The sequence below is a fragment of the Trichoplax adhaerens genome, genomic scaffold, assembly GCF_000150275.1.
Source record: "Trichoplax adhaerens TRIADscaffold_3 genomic scaffold, whole genome shotgun sequence".
Taxonomy (NCBI): domain Eukaryota; kingdom Metazoa; phylum Placozoa; class Uniplacotomia; order Trichoplacea; family Trichoplacidae; genus Trichoplax; species Trichoplax adhaerens.
Genome location: NW_002060945.1, coordinates 8,707,888 through 8,725,435, shown reverse-complemented (window position 1 = coordinate 8,725,435; position 17,548 = coordinate 8,707,888). Strand labels below are relative to the sequence as shown.

At 30.2% G+C, this 17,548-nt stretch overlaps 1 protein-coding gene across 1 annotated transcript; it reads left to right on the top strand.

The window, feature by feature from the left end:
- Positions 1–2,095: 2,095 nt before the first annotated feature.
- TRIADDRAFT_22890 (uncharacterized protein) lies at positions 2,096–5,134 on the top strand (the record flags this gene model as incomplete). The annotated part of the gene is made up of 11 exons (XM_002111211.1): positions 2,096–2,127; positions 2,329–2,436; positions 2,840–3,104; positions 3,623–3,683; positions 3,741–3,843; positions 3,982–4,027; positions 4,139–4,230; positions 4,313–4,448; positions 4,541–4,633; positions 4,718–4,862; positions 4,980–5,134. Coding segments are annotated over 11 exons (1,236 nt in total), but the record flags the coding sequence as incomplete, so codon positions are not given.
- Positions 5,135–17,548: the final 12,414 nt, after the last annotated feature.

Sequence of the window (17,548 nt, the reverse complement as noted above, 5' to 3'; positions counted from 1 at the left end):
CTAAATAGGGAGGGCATAATTATCTTTGCAAAGGACTCCTGCATATTGGCAAGTAGATCAACTACTCTAGCTGTAGGTAGTTGAAACATATTACAGAGAGGACGAAAGCAATCATTCCATCTTCTTGGCCATCGTAACTTTTTCAAGGCTTCGGTTGATTGTATATTCAACCCATTAAAACACGATAGTTCAAGCCAAATTAAATGGTATGAGAATAGCTATCGTCCTATACAAATCATTTCAAATATATCTTTTGTAATAGATGTAGCCGTCGATTCTGCCAGCAGCCAAGAGATTGAAGACTACGATGATGGTGATCAAAAAACGATCGATGCCATTGAGGTATTCTAATGATTATTGTATAGCATGCATGTTAATCTTTGTAACAGCTAAACTTAAAATATCATAGCGCTAATCAGAACGTGCAGATTTTGAACACTAGTGGAGTAATGAAGCATACGCTTATAGGTTGGAAACACTCAAAACGGATACTCTACTACCTTGACTTACAATTTAATATCGTTTTTACTAGAGCTATTTCACATTACCAAACACGCTTATCGATATACTCGTCCATTTTCTTTCTAATAGAACCATCAGCTTAATAGCAATCAAATATGAGCGTTGTATACCGCGTATTGGTATTGATTTTCAATTTGAAATGATACGAAGAGAAGTTGAAAATTGATCTATACTCTATGTAATAGGATAGTCGGCATCATACCATAAAGATGTATTAATTACCGCAATTAATATTTAATCCTTTTGTATATCCACTATAATTAGGCTATTTTTTTTAAATTATTAGTCGTTAATCTACCCCTTCGTTCATAACTTTGCTTCACATCTATTTTAAGTGTTTCACTAGCAAGTATTAGCGTAGATTGAGCTGTTTTCGTTTACTTACCCACTCAACATGATCTATGCAATCAATAGTATCGGTATGCAAGTAAAAGCTACAAGTTATAATATGTTAGGATACATCTATTCACAGTGTCCATAATAATTGTACAATGGGTGGATGGCGATGGCATGGCAATGTGTGCTTACAGTTCTACCACATATATATTCATATGCGTTATCAAGAGTAGTTACAAGTTATCCTATATCAATATTCCTTGGAGCCCTAAAAGGTCTCTAAAAATCCCCGTCAGACTGTAATATTTATTCACTACGTTGTTAGAAATAAACGCAATTTTCAACCTTATAGCTTAGGTCAATTTAACCTGTGTGCACTATCGGTGAGATACCTCTTCAAATGTACAGTATAAGCAAGCATTCACTTTCCACTATCATTTTGGGTAACAATGTAAACCATTTCTATTGGATCAATATTTTACAATAAATTAGGTCCATTAAATAATATAGAAGAGTATATATATAATAACTTCAAGTTTAAGAAAGAGATACTTTTAAATTACTACCAAATAGTAAAAGTCAATAGCTGAAACCGTCACCTTTTTATTTAATTAGAAGTATTTTGTAATTTTTTGGTACCTTAACGCTTGTTACTTGTCCAGAAGAACCAATCGTGATATTGTTATGATTCGATGTAAACTGTTATCACGCTTTGCTGCTATATACCTACGATATAACTAACATGACTATATATTATGGAATTCATAATTTGCTTTGTTAGCTTTTAAATATCTTACTAAAAAATAAAATTGAATGTGTGACATTATATAGAAATTTCGAATAACATTTACCAAAAGGATTAATAACGAAATTGACGTCATCACCAACGATTTAGTGAGAGAGATAGAAGAAAAGAAAGATGGTGTAGACTCGACTGGAATCAACACAAGGTATTAACAACAGAATAGCCATTGCAATCTCCTCAATAGGGGTACTAAACACACAATCTACATTGAATTTTTTATCGTCAGTCGAATTGATATACATGTTACTTATATACTCAACAATTTTTATATATATACAGTACACAAGTTTTATATTAATTATACCTAATGTTATAAAAAACTTTAACTTATAGTCACTTAAGGTATTGATGTGCTATCTTTATATTGATTTCATTTAATTGTGATTTCAAAATGAGTTAAAACTCGGTAACCTTTTATACAGGCAATATGAGAAGGTGTTCATACCTCGTCAATCCGTATTAACGTAAGGATTTATTATTAAGACATCACAAATAAAACCCAACTTGTTCAGCAGCCCTAAATATCAGTTATAATGTCTTATTGATATCTTTGTGTATAAATAATTGAAACCATATTGCTATTTTACAGTACATTCATAGACTACTTTATGGCATTATACAAGAATCAGACGTGTAAACTTAATATGTTTTATTACTTCTTACAGAAAACTATTGGAAGTATCCCATTTCCAAACTATCTATAACATTTTTGTAGCCTTACTTATTGTAATTATATTAAACACCGTTTGCTTGGACTTGCTGGAAAAAGGAAGGTTTGCTATTTCTCATACATTCATTCCGTATTGTAATAGTCGTTCATTACTAAATTATTCAACATTAGATTTGCTATACATGGCGTAGTTTATTATGCAATATGCAGTAAGCACTCTATACTATAAGACACTAAACGGAAACTCTCTTTAATTAATTAATATTGAAAACTTTCATCGTACTGTCTCAATTTATCTAAGATTGATACTTTAATGGAAGCTTTGACTCTTAAAGGCTGGTAGTTTTTCTTCTAAATTTCACAAGTAGTGACCTTTTTTCACTGTCAATACATGCTCTAATTCTATTTTAGATACTTTAAAGCCTGGATAGTTCACTTAATAATGATTTATCTATTCTTGGAGTAGAATAGATAACTATTTACGATATGCTTGCTTGCAATTACAGGATCGATATTGAATTTGAAATTTTAACTGGATCGTTCAATAAGTTGTCTACCACAATTAGCATCTGGCTGGCCATGCTATCAACTACGTTATTGGTTTATCCTGTTTTTCATCACTGGGCGAAGCATACAAATAGTTTCTCGTTTGATATTGTTTGGCTTCTATTATATGTCGCATATCTGATTGCCTTCTTAGTTATACCTGCAATGTACGTTACAAAGCATAAATTGGCATTAGCTTCGTCCATGATTGTCGTTACTGAACAGGTATTTACTCAAATTGTATGACTAGTCAATTTATTGAATAGATATACCACTTAATACAAATATCATCGAATTCTATTGATGACTTGCACCTACGTATGTAGAAAAGGGTTTCAATGTATGGTTTTAGAAATCATACGAATACATATTAAAAAAATACCTAAAAAATGCACACTATTTTGATAAGCTATTATTAGCGACACATGTTTGATTACATTAATGGGTGTTGTTTAGAATACGAACACCTGAATTCCTAGTCTCACATCTAATTTACTAGTACATTGGAGGATTTAATACATTAGATCCAATAATGTATACGTCAATGATTTACAAGGCCTTGACTATAAAATAGCAATATTTATTGTAAACTGACATGATAATTTCCTTTATTATAGTTTTATTAAAATTATTTATTTTACAAGATAGCCTTTATCAATATCATTTAAAATACTGTCGTATTCATACCCTGATAGTGTAAAATTGGTTAAAATTTTTGTTTTTGTTTACCATTTTCGATACAGACTAGGTTAATGATGAAGGTTCATTCATTTGTCCGTGAAAATGCTCGAAGTATCCTTAATTGTAGAAAGTCTTCAACGATTAGGGACAAAAGTGTTTGTTCAGAAGCTAAGAAAGTAGATTTAAAGCACGTGGAGACCACCTCGCAACCTTTTCCAGGATTTTCATCATATTTATATTTTTTGTTTTGCCCTAGCTTGATATATCGAAATGAATACCCTCGGTATGCATCTTTGCAACTTGGTTAATTGATATCACTTCGAACATATGTAAAATCGACCTAAATGTGCAAACTATAATAATACTATATAGTTAATTAATTACGTTAGATTTGACTAATTTAAAACACTCAATACTTCAGGACCGCAAATATTTGCTGGAGTTATGTTGTGACTAATTTTCTGCAGGTATTATTTTAGCTATTGCGTTGATTGAAGTAATTATACACATGTAAATGGATATTTAATTTAATATATCAAGGTACAAACGATGTAATATTTTTTATCTTTTGATTAAAGGTTATTGGATGTACGATGTATATTTATTACCTATACGTAAGATTTTGCTTGCCCGTATTTCGAACGGCTGGTAGAGAATTAGCTAACGTGAAGTAAGTTCAAAAAACTTAAACTATTTGACTTTTTCAATGAGTAGTTTTCTGACAATTAAAATAAATGACAATTACTTCGTAGGACATACCTTAAAACTATCTTCAGTTGCGTATTGCCAGCGACGCTAATGTTCCTGCTCGCATTTTTTGCCATTTTACATTCTTGGTTAAACGCATTTGCAGAGATGCTACGATTTGCCGACAGGATGTTTTATGAGGTCCTTTTCTTATTATTCTTATCATTACACTATGATTTGCATATGACGATAAAAGCGTTAATGCTAAATTATTACGATTCTTGTACCAATAGGACTGGTGGAATTGTAAGTCCTTCGGTAATTATTATCGAACATGGAATGTTGTTGTCCATGATTGGTTATATGCGTATATCTATAAAGATGTGGTGTTGGTAATTGCTCAATTTTGATGAATTATATTGCTACTTTTTGTTTACTGTATTGACATACAACGATCTTTACGTCTGTAGTTGATGTACGGAGACAGAAGGAATCGAAGTACTTTGGCGATGTTGATGGTATTTTTCGTTTCCGCTCTCTTCCATGAATACATTATATCCGTTTGTTTAGGATTTTTTTATCCAATACTTTTTGTGATATTTGGCGGATTTGGAGGTAAATATCTATTAATTTTCTATTGTGGTGTTTAATGTAACGTCTTTATTTCATTATTATAATTATTCGTGATGATAAAGTTACAAATAAGATAATGCATTTGGCTTTCGAAATTAGTCCTTTTCATACCATTGACACAAAGGAAGAGTACTAGAGGCTGGAACATTTTTATTTGGTTAATGCTTTTTTTTGGCTGTGGACTGTTGCTATGCTTGTACTGTCTAGAATGGTATGCAAGATCTCTGTGCCCGCCTAATCCGGTTCGTCATTGATTCAATATTCGATGAAATTTGTTAAAATTTGATCTACTTCTACGAATATGCTTGCTACACTGTACATATTAAATACTACCTCTTCAGTAAATTTTTTTATTACAATATCAGCCAAAGAGTAACCTAAGCCATGCATTGCAGTTTTCTATTCCTACTTAGAAGAAATTTTTTTACAATAAGATTGCTACCATCGAATCTAACGGAAATCTTCTTTTCCAATTCTCAGAATTTTGTTATAGTTACTCAGGATTGCATGTGTTTCTAATTGAAAAGCTTTTACTTATTAGTTATGTTCTAATGGTTGCTAAATCATATCAAACGATACAATGCTTGAACGATAGCTATTTTTTGTAACAATAGTTATAAACGTATAAGAAATTTTCGTTTATATTTACAGAGTGCCTATTGGTCGTATCTACTTCTGCCACGGTCGTGGACTTGTACTGCTTGGCAGGAGTAAGATTTGCGTTTGAAAATGTATCTTTTATATGTAATAACCAATTATATGTATTTCGATTCGAATGCATAGTATATTTATAATTAATTGTAAGACTAAATTATAGGAAAATAAAGTGGATAGATATATGAATATCTCTCTTTTATAGTATTATATTATTACTATCATAGTATATTCATTACTGATCGTGTTGTTTAAATTTAGAAAATGAAACTAATTATTTGCCTTAAAAGCAATAGCTTTGATCAATTAAAAAGCTGAGTTTATAAAACAAGCTAAATATGGCATTGATTAAATTATATTGGATCAATTGTTTAAAAGATCAAAGTAGTATTGTATGCAACTTTTCATAGTAACTCCTTTGATGACAGTAATAAAATCTATGTCTCGTTGCGAATGACTAACTGTAAAGACAACTGCTGAGTATACAGTAGGTCAATAAAGTTGCCGAAGTTAAATTTGCGAGAAAAATCATTTAATTGAGTTTGAATATTTAGGAAACGAAATCGCGATTACTTCCTAGGATAGCCAAATTTTCAATTCACTAATCCTTTTGTTAACTTGTCTCTAGGAATTATTAGTTGAAGTAGTCTTAAATATTTAATGTGATATTCGGCTTACCGTCGTCTCCTGGACGTCAAATATCTCGAATCGTGGAAAATGGTGCGTGATTGAAATAATTTATTTTTATGACTTTACAAATACGTAAGAGTAGTCCGGAAAATTTTAAATAAATAATTTAAGATGTTTTAGTATGTACAGTATACGAATATATTGATTCTTGTCAGATCATTAGACGTAGTAACTATAATCATCAAGGTAATGGCTCAGTTAAATAGGACTTAAGTTACGTGTTTTGCTGAGTGAGTTAGGTATCATGGCGAAAAGCTAATAAAAAAAATTTTATCGATGCAATGATAGGAAATACGGTATTGATTTAAATTGCAACAGTAAAAAAGAAATTGATTGTAGTTGTTACACATAAAACGATTAAAATGATTATATCAATATAACGTATTGAATGAAGCTTAATTAAAAGACAGCATGGTCGAACTGATTCAAGGATCAGTCCTAGACACTTAATAAATTTAAGTGTACAATGCCATGAATAAGAGGGAATTTAGTGTGTAGGCAAATGTTGATTTCTGTGCAAGAATTCGATTAATAACGCTAGCGAAAACTATTTGAAAATGTACAGAGGACAAATTTTCATTTCTATAGATTAACTATTTCAAAGTTATCAAAACTTAAGCATACTATCATATAACCATATGGTTTTAAATTGATAAAAATACGATCATAATGAAACATCGTTTTCTAAAGATTTGATAAAAAGTAGAAGGAAGTTATTTAAATGAACGCGTTATGTAGTAGCTTTTATCGAATAGAATATTTTTAAGGTACGCAAAATCTTGAAATGTTTTAATTACACAAGCTTTTTCCTCCATTGACATAATTAGTACTGTCATACGGATATGATGTTAATAAGAACGATCTTATTATGGTCAATTAAATTTGTAAAACAGTTAAAACAAAAAAGGTTTTGATTAGAGTAAAATATACAGATAAATGAAGCACAGAAATTTTGATACTTCATTTGATGAATTAACAATAAGAGATGTAATTCACGAAGATATTTTTCCTAAATTTTTCGTAATACTGTTAGCAAACGTAAATATTCTTTAGAAAATAGATATTGTTTCATCACTTCTAGAAAAATAGTGAATGCAGCTACGAGTGACTGTCCCTATGACAATATACTGATCTTATTGTCATCATGAAATGCTTGATTTTAATTTAATGTTGATCACGCAATTTTCCCTACATACTGTACATTGTGCTATAAGGATTTAGGTTATATTTTTTTGATACAATTATTTGATAGTTACCCTTTTATTGAAATAATTAGGTAAGACGTTGTTTTATTTACTTTACTAATAAATTACCAATGCAACAAATAACAAATGTTATATTGGCATTGTAGCCATAAATGCGGTCAAGTTACTTTAGCTATCAAACATAAGATGCGATTACCAGGTAAAGTGATTTCAACCTTGAATGTATAGCTGCATGTTCTTTTACTCAACTGTATTCCTTATTAGACATATTGATAAATTAGTAACAGTCGTTAGTCATTAATTAGCAAAGGATAAATTTAAATAATTAGACTTTTATGATAAATAAAACAAACTATCGAAATTTGCTTTTTTCGCATACCTAATAATTAATTTATCATGATCAGTTATACTGTACGCATAGTGAGATTGAATAGAATACCATAACAGTATGAAATCGTGTTGAAGCATATTTTGTCATATCGACATTAAAACACTAATCGATCCTAAATTTAGATCCTAATAGTTAGAATGATGATTAAAAAAAGCAAAATCAGTTAAGACGCTGCTAAAGAATATTTCAATTTTATTTTGTTTCTTTTAGGTCTTCTAAGTTCTATTCACTTTGGAGATTGATTAAAATCTAATTGCGAATTGAAATTATGAATATTGATTGTTCAGATTTACTATCTACTATGCCAAAAGCAATAATGAACGATCAGTATTGGTGTGCTAAATATGTTTCAAATGTAAGAGAATATTTTTCATAATTTTACTGATATAATTACCAGATTGATGTATTTCGTTAATTACCATTGTAACATTTAAGTTAACATGAATTTTTTATTATTGCATTTTAGTAAAGATATCAAATAAAAATGAGTAATAATAAATTTTGAACGAGTACAGCATATTACTTAGCAAAATAAATCAACCCCAGTACTGCAATGAAAATTTATTATTATTAAAAAGTATATCAAAGGGTTAGTTAACTTATCAATAGTAACGTCGGTTAGAAAACACAATAGTTTGAATAAGTTAATTATAGCAAGATCTTTACAGACGGTAGGTGTTTACTAGTTGAATTTCAGCATTTTAGCAAGAAATTACTATTATTTTAGAACAATACCAAATCATACCTTCCAATATGTATCTGAGGCTAGTTTTTAGATAGATTTTTACTTATAATAAACAGAACCTAAAACCGTTACTATCGCCTTCATGGTTAATAAAAATAGTCTCACTACCATATAGGTAACCCAAGGTAGAAAAAGGTAATAAGATCTTCCAATAGAGCTTTATGTGATGTAGAGTATTTATGATATGATTAAAATTATGATGATTTAAAGGAATTGAGTTATTCTTTTTTTCTACCGGTAGAAGATAAACCGGTAGTGAAACCGGTGGGAGTGAAATAGCTAGACTAACTTCCATCGACTTTAATAGATTTCTTGAATTATCTACTTTTTAAATATTAAACGTTCAAAATTAGATTATAATTAAGTTATAATTGTTTTATGTTATCTCACTTTTGTAAGAATACCATTGTTTGTCATAATAAAAGATGTTTTTTATCATATTTTAATATAATGTGGAGCTTATTTCAATGCAAATCAAAAAAATAAGCTATTCATGTTGAAATAGTACCAGTTTAAAGACAATATTAATCAAAATAGAAAGAATAATCCTACTAAACGATATAAAACTATTATACTCGTAATTATGACAAGCTATATAAGCACAATGTCTAAGAATTATACATATGATTTATATCATATTCTGAAATGTATATATACGAATTGCACCTCGTGTAACCGTATGTCTACATACATACATACAGTAGCTCATTAAACCCAGACAAAATTTAACTCCTAGATAACAAAACATTTCGAATAGTAGAGGTAGCAGGATCGTGTATAGTAATTATTGATCAACACCGTTTAAAAGTTCAATAGATCACAAAATAAATTACTTAATACAATCAGTAGGGAAATATAATATAGACTGTATATCACTAGTAGTTGCTATATTCCATATTAATACGCACCGGTAGCGTTCAGAATTCGTTAAGCAAGCTACTTGTTAGGATATAGCAGCATTGCCACTGCCTTGATCGAAATTTAATGAGTCCTTACTTGTAAATTGCTACAGAACAATTACGGATGGTGTAACAGATTGGATAACTATTAATTGTTTTATCGCAAGTCTGTGTAGAAAATATCACAGCGAATAAATCCTAAAAAGTATCGTATATTCCTTAGCTTAAATAGGATTTAGCAATATGTACACTTTAGTGTTCCTGTTGTACTAGTGCACAGATACAAAGAATATAAATTTTACGCTATTATAATAAGCAAATTAGTAGTAGAACATACGAATAAAGCTGGATTGTATGCTAAAATAGCACATCTAAATTAGTCTATACTTATTCAATATTCTTTAATTACTATAGTAGTTTAACGATGTTAAAATTTGGTCTTACTGCGTGCATACAAGATCAATGATACCGTACTAAATTTTTAACAAATTGCTTTAAGAAAGAATTAGATTTGGCTAATTTGACTGTAATGACTAATATTTTAAGTGCAAGTAACATAGTATTAAAATATTATTGCTCATTATTAATAAATTGGTACAATTTTAGCGGTATGCCCTATCAGCAAGGTAAATGTAAATGTGTTGTAATGATGCTATTGGTAAATGTATTAAATTCAGTAAAATGTAGATTTGGATATTCTATATGTATGTATTACATTAAGCATCGATAGGAATATAATCGATATGTCATACTTCCATACAATCACCTTCGTAGATAAATTGAAAGTATGCAATGTGATACTGTATAAAAGTGAATAATTTGTCGATACTACGACATTGACACTCTCGCCTATTTATGGTATATGTTTCATTGCTGCTATGTGCATATGCGTGTACTCTCTATTTTAATTCATCATATGTCATTTGAGTAGATGATACCAAGCGATATTAAATAGAAAAATAAGGACTATCGGCTGTAAAAGGTGCCCTATGTTATATATGGGTATTGTTTTAAAGTATCGTCAACTTGTTCTATTAGCAGAATCAAGGTATTGGTTAGTACAGTGTCATGTAAAAAGTCGTAACTCAGTGACAACTATCAGACTTGGGTAGGTATTCTTTATTCTATTTCTTAAAAATATTGCGTTAGTCCCCATTTTGTCAAAAATGTATTGTTTACTGTAACACCGTTATCCGTCCGGATTACAATAATATTAATAATAAATAAATGCGTATACAAAACTTACTATATTTTTCAATAATTTTGTTATATTTAGAAAATGTTGGAAAACAAAAACCTTTCCCGATCTTTTGATTCACCCCTACTTATGTAAAACACTCAAGTTTATGGAAAAATTCTATATTTAATGTTTATAAAATGTTATTTTTCACATCTATGCCAGATGTACCGATAGCATATGCCTTTTCTGTATGCGAATAATATGAGCCCGCGTTGTCATTGTTTCTTTTCCAGCAATTAATCTGTTTCACATGTATTCATGATACGGTTATTAAACTTTTACATAAATCTATTAGTGTTAGGCGTTTACTCTGTTTGGAATACTTATAAATGTATTTTAGTTATTTTCTATACCAGTAGGACGACTTTATAGCAAGTATCAAAATGCATGGCACATAGATATTTGGGAATCATTCAGTATACATCCGGAAGAAAGGACGGAACTCACGGTACGAGCATATTTAAACTAATAGGAAATGTTATGGTATAGAAATTATATCGAATATATATTGATGCAGAATTCTTACACCAAGGATGGTTATACTTGTTGACACGCCTGATTTTGCATTATAATCCAATCAATGCTGTATAATACTTTAAACTTAAAAATTAATTGATTATGGATAGTCCGTTGAGTTATATCAGATGCTTACAGTAGCACATCCTCATATGCATTTACATTAGAGGCAATTTCAATTCTAAATTTCTTGTAATTATTAATATACAAGATCGTATATGCAATCAATTAGAATATTAGGCGTATCGAGGTTTCCATATTAGCATTCTACTTATGGATCAAATATTAAAACTCTCAAAGCAGATATAGTAGACAACTATAAAAATATTTGCTATTTATTATTAATTTACTAACTTACTCTGGTATATCGCCCTATGCATTTGCTATCGATTACTTTAATTATAAAATTAAAACGGTCATTTTGTACTACGGCAATAATCATTTTACTGTAAGTTTCAATCGTGTATATTTGAATGATTGTTGCACCTTTACTTCATTCCTTAGTTATTCCAATTCTACTGTAATTTATTGAACTATCTTGATCTTGTAAATATAAATATAGATGCACTACATATATTACTCACTGATATATACGAATCTAAAATTTTTTATTCATTAATAGTAATAAAATATCAATTGCTAGATTATTACCGTGTACTAAAGTATTTATTACATTTATCACTATCTTGCAAGTGAAAGATAGTAAATGCCAATCAAATAGGTCAATTTGTTATTTCGGTAAAATGTTCTAAGTGGTGTATGATGATGTCGGTGCCTTGGTCTATCACTAGGCTATCAAGTAATGAGCGAATAACGACCTAACTTGCCTGCTATTAATTAGTTTGGATTTACAGTGTGTGATTGAATGAGATAGTAAGTCTATCGATTTCAGTTGCTCTTCTAATAAGATTTATAAAATTTTCAATAATATATATAATTTAGCATTACTATTATATGACCGATCATTTAATCTAAATGTATATGCACCATGTATACGTATATCTCATCTGGTTGTTCGATTTTTATAGTCAGAAATACCTCATTATAGCGATTACTAACGAAGCTATCGATGATTTATAAAAAAATAATGTTCGATGTGATAATCGATACGTCTATTAGATACCTAGACCATAAAGTGTACATAAAACTAAAGCATGAATAGATATCGAACTATAGATTTCTCTCTTATCTGTACTATATCTACGACTGTTTACAACATTTCTGAGATAGTATTGATGAAAGACTGGCATTGGAATTATTACGTGAGTATGCCCTGATACGAACGGACTTTACTATGATGAGAAATAATTTCAATTTATAGGAGAAGATAAAAGCAAAAGGGCAATCGAAATGGAGTGTGGAAGGTGATACTCTCAAGTTAAAACTGTCGTAATTCTATGCCGATATAGACGCAGTTACACACGCCTACTTTGCTATTACTTAATTTTTCATTAATTTGAAATAATAAAAGTAAAAGAAATTGATTAAAATAGGAACAACATGAATACATTGTATAGAAATTATTTTCAACGGCATTCTAATATCAGGTAATTTTTGCCGTTTTCTTGAATTCAAGCGTTACTCTCAGCTTGACTACTAAATCAATTTGGGTGGTATTCATCGGCAGAAAATGATGATTCTAAGCAGAGGAAAAGATTGCTTGCTAAGTGCGATGGTTTCGGGGGGGGGGTATTTTAACGCCTTTTCGCTATCATAGGATATGAATAAATTGGAATATAATAGTCCACTTGGTAAGCATTCGTCTAGTATAATAGTCATCGTAGGTGTATGCTTTGGGCTTTTCTTCTCTTGCAGTATAATAATGCGTATATATAATTAGTAGGAGAATACAATTCTTATTCAGCGATAGATCAATCTCGATGTAAGCGAAATTACTGGTGAAATGTTGGTACGGTACCACACTCATTAGAAAGTTCGTTTCGTTTTATACGATTGATTATTTGTATTTTTTCTTTTTCAAGTCAAGATTGCCATTTGTAATTGCAGTGCCACCTGAGTTCTGTTATTTTGAGACATTCAATAAAATAAAAGATTGATGATACGTGTACAATGGCAACCTTAGTCAGTACTCATCTAATAGAGTATTGATTAACTGAGTAGTATCCCCTACATTGGTTGTGGTTTTACTTCATCTTCCAGGTGTTCCTTTGATGTCATGGCAATAAACAACGATCAGTGATTCTGCTGGTCAATTTGTTGTGTATGCGATTAATATTTTAAGGATTAAACGATGAAAGAAGATAGCAAGTATGCATACTTGACACAAGCTAAGTCAATTCTACTTAGTAAGAGTACAATGATCAGTAGTCCAAAGATAAATATTGGGTCAGACATGGCATTTTCAAGTGAAAAATCCTTTTCTCCCTCTACCACCGTAGTGCTATCGTATGCGAGCGATAGTATAGCAGAGTATGTCGGCAGTCGCCCATGGCGTTCTTCACTGTTGCCTTTCGGGCAATCCTTTTCCTCTCGCTTTCCCCTCCCCTCCCCTCGATATTACAGTATCCTATCGTTTATAATTAAACTACCCAATAACATTCTTACAGACTGTATACTAGAACATTCCTCATCGAATAGAGCATCGATAACAAGAGGCTCTTTACCAGTCATTTCTTAAAACTTTTTTACATCCTCTTTTTGATTAATTAAATTTCCGCGATAATGAACTCGCAGTCCTTCTACGTCCATCTGTATTCCTAGTCAAAAGAAGTCTGTTCATGTAGAGTATACAGTCCATATCTAATTAATCCTTTGTATTGTAATTGGATTGTTCTATACAGTCTGTATTCTGTTGCTTTGACACAACAAATTATTATTAGTAGCTCTCATTAGCTATCCGCGATTGACTAAAATATGCTTAGATCACGCTATAATAGTATAATAAAGGCCCTCAGAGTTCCCATATTCGAGCAACAGCAAGAAATGAGCAAATAAATATATTCCACCATCAGAAAACAAGAAATCAATCTCTCTCGCAAATCGTCTTATTTGCTAATTTTCAATTTATCCACCAACTAAATTACAGATCCGATTGACCAGAGTTGGGGTATCGAAAATTTTCAACCATCGTAGTGGGAGGCCTTTCATTAATAGAAGAAAAATATCATTAATAGAAGAAAAATACAATTGAAATCAACGAGGAAAAAGAAGTTTTCATCACCAAAAAAAAAAATTGAAAAAAAGGAGAGGGAAAAACCAATATCAACGTGGTTGGAACCAAAAGAATTCATTTTGATTCATCAATTATTGCTAATACCGTGTATAGAACTGAATTAGACGAGGGAAATTGAGTTATTCGACGCTATTTCAATTTATAACAGTCATTTCGGTAGGTTAAGAAAAATATAGTATCAACATAAAAGCAATATGTATTACTTAGGCTTGTTTCAATCTACGCAGATGTAGAGTTAGCTTGTGTCATAAAACGTTCAAATGGTATAAAGAAAATAATCATTTTCTCTGCCGATTATGATATTACCAACGATCTTTTATATTGTATATTAAAAAATGATTTATGTAGCCTATCACTAGCAATCAACCGTTCCATTCTTTCATGGTTTATTATATAACGTGAATTACTTTTACCTTCGTTCAATATTCGTTTTACAACTTTGACATTCCTAATCGTATTTTTTGGTACTATACTATTTTATACTTTAAATTGATAGTTTATCTATAGGACGATTTTAGTAATTTTTTTCGAGCTTTCACGTAAGTATAGATAGATACATGTGTTTAAAACCCTTCTTATATTGGCCAATTATAGAAAACTATCTTTAAAAACGTTTTGCATCATTCACGTCAATTATAAAAGATAGAAATAAACTGGTCGGCCGTCCTAATAGTGAAACTTTCACAGTCCAAACTTAAATATAAAATAGAATTTCTTAGAAAAAGACTATTTATTTCAAATATTTGTACCAATCATCTTCTTTTTCCTATAGTACTAAAATGGTAAATCAATCACAATACAGCATTAACATAAGATGTGAAAAAATTTTATTTCACCCACTGGATTATAGATTGGTTAAATTCTTTTAAATGATTATTTGAAATTAAAATAACATTCAAATATTGAATAACGGTTATTACATAGTAAACTGAACTGTACGGTAACAGAATTGAACATGACAGATTAGCTTGTAGATATGTCGTGTCTAATTCCTATTTAATATTCCATTTTGCTTCATCTTTTATCATTAAACAGTAAATATAGATCGCCTAACTCTCTAAACGTTAGGATAATTTCTATAAACGTTCTAAGGTACTAATGTAGACTATTTTTTGAATGTTTTATTCCTCCTTAGCATATCTTATTTCTGCTTCACTTTCAATGGAAGTTTTTTTCCGCCGATCACCTTCCAAATGAAGTACCGCAGTCGTTTTTATATCAATTAAATAGAACTTATCATTAGCAAATAAAAGTAAGCAAGGCAAAGATCAACACAGGTTAGTTATTGAAAGCCCGTCATTTACAAGCATTTTAATTTCTATGTAGGATAATAAGTATGATCAATTTTATTATCATCACTGTATTCAATATAACCCATAATACTGATATTCCTAAGAAAAATTAGCAATAAATGACAGGATACGAGTATAACAGACTGTATTTACAATTGATAAAATTTCCTAAAATGTGCTGATCTTCTGTGAATGCTGTTATAACATAGTCTAAGTAGCAAATCTATTCGAATAGCGTATCCGCTTCATCTTAGCTACTACTACAACTTCATTAAAAATTTCAGCGATAACTGAAATTTTATCGATATAATATTGCCCTATTACAGTACTAACGGCTGCCTATTAACTATAATAAATTATTCTAGTGCACTAGTAGTATAAGAATCACCATCGCATCCTTATTTTAGTTTCAGTATTTATGCGCCTTAAGGTCAATATTTTTAATCATTTCGAGTCATCTTAAGATGCATTTAGTCGCATTGAACTGCTTTGTAATGTATACGTGTAAAGTGATCAAAAGGAGAGAGAGTGAGAAAATAGAGTAAACTTAGTATCGTCGATGATAAAGCAAGCTATCGACCTACTGAAATCGAAATGGTGAAAACAACATTTCTCTATTTTACATAGCAGTTGAAGGGGTTTGCTTAAGGAAAAGTATGGAAATTGATATCTTGATATGTCTCCGCCTCTTTAAATCGACTCAGTTTCTTCTTTTGTCGATCAATTTCTATAACATAAGTTTATTTTGAAAATCGGACAATTTCTATATTTTCTATACAGCTAGCCTTACAATAATATCGTCAATTCAAGGTAGTGTATCAATGCACTACCACACGCTGTTTGACCCAACTTGTATATCAGTGATAGTTTACTGTATTGTAGAACTTGTCAATAAGAATGATCTAGATGTGTATAGAAATAGATCTATAGATACAGTATGCTCATTCATTTTTTCTTTTATATTTTATTTATTTCATTTTTTTTTTCTATGTACCATTAAAATAAGAAATAGTACTTATCTAAATCGACCATCGTGTCCTTATTATCTTTAAAGTAATAAGAAAGCAAAAAGGGAGCATAGTTGTTATATACTTGAATAATAATAATAACAATAATCAGAATAATAATATTATGCAATTTATAACGTGGGTTGTATATAATACCAATTGAGAAATAATGATATGATTGGTTGATAAGTAGCTATGGCAACCATGAGCTCTCGTTCTATCAGAGAAGATCTTATTCTTCTATGAAAGCTATATTGGTTCTGGTTAAATTGTAGTTAATCCATATGTGATGCGTTTTTGTTCTTCTTTTAACCTTCTCAACTTATTACATTCCACGATCGACTATGGATCAGATAACTTAGCAATCTGTAAAGAAATGATCGATCAATTTTAACGACTTATAAAATAGTTACTAGCCAACGTATGTATGATCTTAATCATCTTATCGATCAAGTAATTAATGACTTTTTTCATTTTTTGATTTCAATCTGTTCAATTTTGAAACGTAGCAGTGTCTATTTTTGCATTTTATCATCATGATCAGCTTCCTTAATTTTTCCGTTTCAACGCTATTAGCTGATAGTTTATTTTATAGCATTATTCTCGTAGGCATATGCTATTGAATGAAAAATTGAAATTAGAGAGTTTAAAAAATTTCTTGACACTTTCTTCTCCATCAAGAACGGCAATATCAACTTCAGTCTCCAGTAGAATAAGTATTTTAATCAATCATTAAAATTGACCTGAAATATTTGTAATAATACATTGCAATTCATTATTATAGATCAAATTGTCTTGGCAAAACGTTTAAAGATACTAAGGATAAGATAAAATAG